The sequence below is a fragment of the Myotis myotis genome, unplaced genomic scaffold, assembly GCF_014108235.1.
Source record: "Myotis myotis isolate mMyoMyo1 unplaced genomic scaffold, mMyoMyo1.p scaffold_m19_p_12, whole genome shotgun sequence".
In the NCBI taxonomy this organism is placed as follows: Eukaryota; Metazoa; Chordata; class Mammalia; order Chiroptera; family Vespertilionidae; genus Myotis; species Myotis myotis.
The window spans coordinates 28,661,510-28,668,089 of NW_023416316.1; the positions used below are offsets into that span (position 1 = coordinate 28,661,510).

Below are 6,580 nucleotides of genomic sequence, written 5' to 3' on the forward strand. Positions count from 1 at the left end.
TAAAAGTCTTTAAAAGAGATCATAGGGGGCACTTCTTTCACATTGCAAGGGCTTGCTAGGAGATTCCTTTTAACAAGCAGTCCCCAATCCACAATGCATTTAAACATGTGCTTATGGATTGTTGACTCTGGCATGTTCTGAGTGTAGGAAAACCTAAATGTTAGGAACCACTTGGTAACTGAAGATCAGTTAAACTAACATAAGTCATTCCTAAAATAATCATATAAGGTAATGAGAATATGGTTTGAATTTATAATGTTTACAAGCAAATTTTGCATGAAATTGAGCCTACCTATGGATCCTTTGCCCTTTTCTCATCCCAGAGGCCTTTGCTACTTGTTACTTCTGTGATAAACTCTTTTCAAGAGGAATCAGAGCCTCAGGAATTATTGATTTCTTCATATCTTAGTGGTTTTTTAATTTCACTTGCTTGGTGCCTTACATGCAGTAGGCACCCATTGAGAATTGGTTTAACAGTAAGGACCAGGGTTAAGACAGATTGGGGTTACCTGGGGTTGAGCCAGTCAGTCCCATGAGTGTGTTTTCTATAGTGTACAACCCCCATACAATTGGGGAGTTAAGCTGAGGGTAGCTAGAATTGAGCCTCTTTGTCTGAAGAGCAGTGAGAAAGGTGGAGAACAGAGTGGGACTTTGGTTTTAGAGCCCTGGGGTTATCCCATGAAACCACCTGTAGGTCTTGGCCTTTCTCTCTACTTCTGATGATTTAATTCCAGCTTGAGTTTTTTCCCAAACCTGGATATTGTTTATTACAGTCATTCTCTTAAATACCTAGGTGTGGAACAGGGTGTTATTCCCTTAATTGGGGCTTGTCCTTTTGTCTCTGACTTCATGTCCTTGTATATGAGGGAAACGCCAGAGGTGGGCGTCTAAGAACAATGTCCTGCCCTCTGCTCTCAGGTAGTGCCATGGGTGCATCTCTTTTCTGTGTTTGCAGCTCCTCTCCACCAAACTCCCATATTGCCGTGAGAATGTGTGTCTGGCTTATGGAAGTGAATGGTCAGTATATGCAGTGGGCTCCCAAGCTCATGTCTCCTTCTTGGATCCACGGCAGCCATCATATAACATCAAGTCTGTTTGCTCCCGGGAGCGAGGCAGTGGTAAGAGTCCTTGTGTTTTGGGTTTGTTTGTTTTCAATTATAATTAGTTGTTCACATTTCAGAACAAAGAGAATAATGTGTATAATGAGAGTAGAAAGGGAAAGAATAAATAGACTTTACTGCAATGATGCCTACAATGTGAACAGTTTTAAGATATTTTTATGACTGTTACAGAAGTTGGCTTTATACCTAATACAGAAATACTGATTACACAAATGTTACCCAGCAGCTCTTATGTGCCAAAAGACATTTTTTTTTTCCCATTTCTTTTTAGAGAGAATGGAAGGGAGGGAGAGGAAGAGAAAAACATCGATATGAGAGACACATTGATTGGTTGCCTCCTGCACTGGCCCCTACTGGCACCAGGGATGGAGTTATGTGCCCTTGAACGGGAATCGAACCACGACCCTCCGTCCACAAGCCTGTGCTCTAACCATTGCTGGCTAGGGCTAGAAGGAAGTCTTAATATGTTTTGTTTATTTTTTTCAATTGATTGCAGAGAGAGAAAGGGAGAGAGAGCGGGAAATGGAAACGTCAATGATGAGAGAGAATCATCGATAGGCTGCCTCCTGCACACCCCCTACTAGGGAGTGAGCCTGCAACCTGGGCATTTGCCCTGACTGGGAATCAAACCGTGACCTCCTGGTTCATGGGTCAGCGCTTGACCACTGAGCCACACTGGCCTGGCAAGGAAGTCTTTATTAATGTAATGATTTGTAAATATGCAGATCACCCTCAGTTTCAGTATAAGTTAGAAACATATAATGGAGAAGAGCTTAGAGTTATGAATGATGACTCCAGACTGAGTCTAGGGGAGGCAAGGAGGTTCAGAGTACACTTATGATCTCAGGCCAAAAGCATCTTGGGCATCACCAGATGTCTGACCTTTCTCTGAGGATTACGCGAAGTTTCCTGTTAGGTATATGGATGGCAGTATGGCATCAGGGCTCTTCAGCTTTCTCATGCACTATGCCTGCCATAGGAAAGGCACTGCCTGGTATTGGGGGCACTGTGTGAACACAGTGTCAGAAATTCAGATTAGCAGGTGTAAGTGCATGCTCCCCCTTTACTTTTCTCAGGGATCCGGTCAGTGAGCTTCTATGAACACATCATCACTGTAGGCACTGGGCACGGCTCCCTGCTGTTCTATGACATCCGAGCTCAGAGATTCCTAGAAGAGAGGCTCTCGGCTTGTTATGGGTCCAAGCCCAGACTAGCAGGGGAGAATCTGAAACTAACCACTGGCAAAGGCTGGCTGGTAAGTAAGCCCCTGCCCGACATGTTTACTGGGCAGAGAGAAAAATTGTCTTTGCTCTACTACCCACTCCCACTCTCACTGACACACCCCTACCCACATACTTTTGCACAAGTAAGAGACACTCCTTGGACAAGAGGTACTTTCACTTGATTTTGCTTTTATGTCTGCATATCCCTGGGAAAACAGGCCCAATAAGACACACTAGTTGACGTAGGCTTTCACCCTAAGTCAGAGGTGGGGAACCTTTTTTCTGTCAAGGGTCATTTGAACATTTATAATTTGTGGGCCATACAAAATTAACTTAAAAATTAGCCTGCTATATTTGGTCAGATATTTAATTAACTCACCCCTAATGCCTTGGCAGGGCCAGACCAAATGATTTTGCAGGCATTCTACAGCCCACGGGCTGGACTTCCCCACCCCTGCCCCAGGTGAGAATAGAGGAGGAAGGAGAAGGAACATGCTGCTGAGGCTGCCAGGGCATTAGGGGTGATTTCTTGAAGAGTTTGATTCTAGCTGTCTTGAGAAGACCTTCGGTTTGTATAGCAACTCTTCAGCCTGCTCAGTTCCTCTTTAATGTTCATTTGGAAAAATGAGGTCCCTGTTCACATAAGCATCAGTCTCCTTACATCAGGTTACAGGTAGAAGACCCTCTGCTCTTAAAGAGACCAGAAAGCATTTCTGTCCATTCCTGCCCCATGACCTAGAGGTGCTAACAGAGTCTCTTTCTCTTCCCATAGAATCATGATGAAACCTGGAGGAATTACTTTTCAGACATTGATTTCTTCCCCAATGCTGTTTACACCCACTGCTACGACTCATCCGGAACAAAACTCTTTGTGGCAGGGGGTCCCCTCCCTTCAGGGCTCCATGGAAACTATGCTGGGCTCTGGAGTTAATGACAACTAATTCTTTCCCAAAATGCAGAGATTTACACTAACTTCCATCCTCTGTTTCCTTGTTTCTTCTTTTGATTTTTTCCAATTGTGTGAGGCCCTCATATTTTAGTGGGAACACAAGTTTGCCTATTATTTAGGTTCTTTGACAGAAAGAAGCTCGATATAGAAATCTGAAGGTTTTGTTTGTTTGTTTTTCCGATTTGGTAATCAGAATTTCACTTTACTATGGTTTTTCTTTTTGGCTTCTCACCCAAACATTTTTAATCCCTATTTGTATTTTTTTTCCAGTGACACACACTTTCCTCTCTCTGATTTCTTTAGGCTGACATAGTCATTCTCACCCTTACTTCACTCTTGAGAGGTAGGGCTCCTTTACAATTATGTGGTTGCTGTCAGACTTTCTGTGAAAGTTTGGGGGCTATGTGTTCATGTGTGCATGTGAACTTGTGTACCTGCAAGTACTGTGTGTTACTGAAATTACCTGGAGTGAGGATTACTTGTAATTAAAATATTTATAAAAGAAACAACTTTGTTCACGGAGTCCAGCTTTGGGACTAGTCTTTATCTTGTTTTTTAAAGTCTAATAACACTGATTATAAAAAGTAAAAACAAAGAAAAATCAGGAGAACCTTTTGAGTTAGATTGCAGACTTCCTGGGGACTCTTGTGCCAGGGCTCCAAAATGATCCGTCCCCTACCTGTCTTTCCATCTGTGTGTCCCCCGGGTGAGAACACTTCTGTTGATGCATCACTTCCACTTGAACTTGCTGTCTGATTAGCCAGTGGCCATGCCCCTAAAACATCAGTCTCCATCCAAATGCAGCTCTGGAGGCTGCAGAAGGCTTGATATAACTTGGTAAAGAGAATCCCCATCCCAGCCTCCTTTGCCCTCCCCTCAAATAAGACCTTATCTGGTGTCTCAGGGGCCTGGAGCTGGAGGCCTCAAGTCAGCTAAAATTAGCATACTCAGTTCCCTTGGCTTTGAGGAGAAACTACTTTGCTTTTCTTCTGGTCTTCCCAATGGGTTTTACTTTGTTTTCTAAATTGGGTTCAGTCCAGGAGGGGAGGAGTGAATAGGGGTTTTATCTGTGTATAGAGTGTGCTTCATGTGTGGAACGTTTCTTTTCTTAATACAGTGGGGCTGGGGTTGAAGCCACCTCTTCTACTCTGTTGGCTCAGTCCTGGGGTGGCGATGGGGTGGCCAGCAGCCACCAGCATTGTGCATGTTAAAAGCTTTGATGTGATAAGTAATTTGTTCCTCCTTTGAACTGTCTAGTCTGAGGTTTTTAAACTTGCAGGCAACTGACTGAGTGTGATGTCCAGTTATTCCCTACTTTTTACGCATCATGTTGCCGGTAACAGCTGTTTCCACCCACAAATTCCTCCTCCATTTGAAGTACATTCTCGGCTTCGGTCAACAGCTCATTCTGGGGAAAGGAAAAGTCAGATTTATTCCTGCACTCCAGGTTCTAAGTGCTCTCCTAGTCATCCCTCTTTGTTCCAGGTGTAAGTGGGGAGATTGAAAAGAGTGTTTTCTTGATGATGGGGGCTGGTGGGAGGGAAGTCAGCAAGTCACCGTATCTTGGTACAATACATATACCATAGGTTCTAGAATTCTCATCTTCTAACCTAGAGAAATAGGTGCTATAAACGGGGAATTAAGCAAAATGCTAGATGCTGTAGATCTTTTAATTGTCTTATTTTTTTTCTATTAAACTACAGGCTGTAGATTTCTTAGTTCTCACAGAACTTCTATCATTTTAAACCAACTTGTATATATATTAAAAAAAAAAAGATCTTAAGTTCTTAAGTAGGATGTTTTGTACTGTTGCCAGACCCTCTTTTGTGATGGGTAATGCGTTTGATTGAGTTTTTTGTTTTAAAAAATGTAGCACTTGACTTTTTGCCAAGTAAAAAATAAATATTATTTCAGTGCAAAGTGGTTTGTGTGAGTATGTATAGCCAAGAGGCAGCAGGGAAAAGGCCCTAAATTACTTTTTGGGGTGCTATAATTGTTTAGAGCAGAAGGGAAATGCAAGTGTTCACTCAAGGTTAAAGGCAGGTCAAGTGCAAACACAAAGACCTACTTGCTCTTGGCCCCATCTCAGACCCAAGATCAGTTACTCTGGGATCCAGTTGAAGGTGGATATGCCCACTGAAAGTACTTCGGTGCTTGAAAAATATATATAGGCTGGCCCTGGCCAGGAAGATCAGTGGGTTAGAGCATAATCCTGACATGCCAAGGTTGCAGGTTCCATTCCTGGTTTGGACACACGTAAGAATCAACCAATGAATGCATAAATAAGTCAGTCTCTCTGTCTCTCTCTCTCTCTCTCTCTCTCAACAATTAAAAATTTTTTGACAAAAAAATACAGGCTGACTTGGATGGAGTGTACTAGCCCTTGATCCTAATTACTATGGATTTGAACAGCTGACCTCTTGTATACTGGGTTGGTGATAGGCCCTATGTATTTTGGTGGAAGGTGTCCTGAGAACAACTGGAAGTGGGTGCACAGGGTTCTGGGAAAAAGACATCATTTTTTTAGGTTGGAACCATAGCTGCCCTTTGTAAGAGGACACAGTGAATGCTGCTCTTCCCAGGGCCTGTTGAGGGCTGTAGCTGAGAAAAAGACAGACTGCTAAATCATACCCCCTCCTCAGCCATCTCCAAAGACCATCAGGGCTGGGCCACAGACAGAGCAAGCGAGGCAAGGCAGTACCTGTTCACATGGCACTGGGTCCTTTGCAGGACAAGCTGGATTCAGCTGTCGTTGCGCCTGTCTCTGAGAGACTGGTTCCAAACATGACTCACACAGGCACCTACTGTATAATTAAAGGCTGTGAAGTAGAAAGGGGGAGGTGGATGAATTGAAGCAATGGAGGGGCTTCCTAGAGAAGAGTTACTGAACGGGATTGGCATTAGCCTTTGCCAGAATGAGGGTTTCTAGAATTCCCAACCCATGGAACAGCCATTGGTGGTCGCAAAGTGTTCTAGGGTCAATTTACTTTGGGGAGATACAGATTAAAACAAAGACATGCTTCCTCACCACCTCAGGTTTTGGTTACTGTGGGATGCGTGTTCATGGAACTTGCTCAGAAAAAGGTGACGACATGTGGGGTGGGCCTGGCCTGGGCCTCTGGCCTCCATGGAATCTTGGCCCTGCTCCCATTTTCCAGTGAGACTTTCCAGCAAAGTATGTATCACAGAAGGGCTTTGTGGATTTTATGGGGTCCCTCCCTTTCCTGCCAGCAGTTCCTACTCCCAGGCCATGAAATAACTTCCTTGTTCCCCGTCAGGCCACATGC

General features: G+C 43.8%; 1 protein-coding gene across 3 annotated transcripts in view; it reads left to right on the forward strand.

Moving 5' to 3' along the window:
• The window catches only part of DCAF12 (DDB1 and CUL4 associated factor 12), a 29,858-nt gene extending 24,645 nt beyond the window's left edge, over nucleotides 1–5,213 (forward strand). For all 3 annotated transcript variants that reach the window (XM_036330563.1, XM_036330564.1, XM_036330565.1), the window contains exons 7-9: nucleotides 956–1,118; nucleotides 2,198–2,376; nucleotides 3,117–5,213. In XM_036330563.1, coding sequence (XP_036186456.1) covers nucleotides 956–1,118; nucleotides 2,198–2,376; nucleotides 3,117–3,275 — 501 coding nt within the window. In that variant the 3' untranslated portion in view covers nucleotides 3,276–5,213. The remainder of the gene's footprint in view (nucleotides 1–955; nucleotides 1,119–2,197; nucleotides 2,377–3,116) is intronic.
• Nucleotides 5,214–6,580: the final 1,367 nt, after the last annotated feature.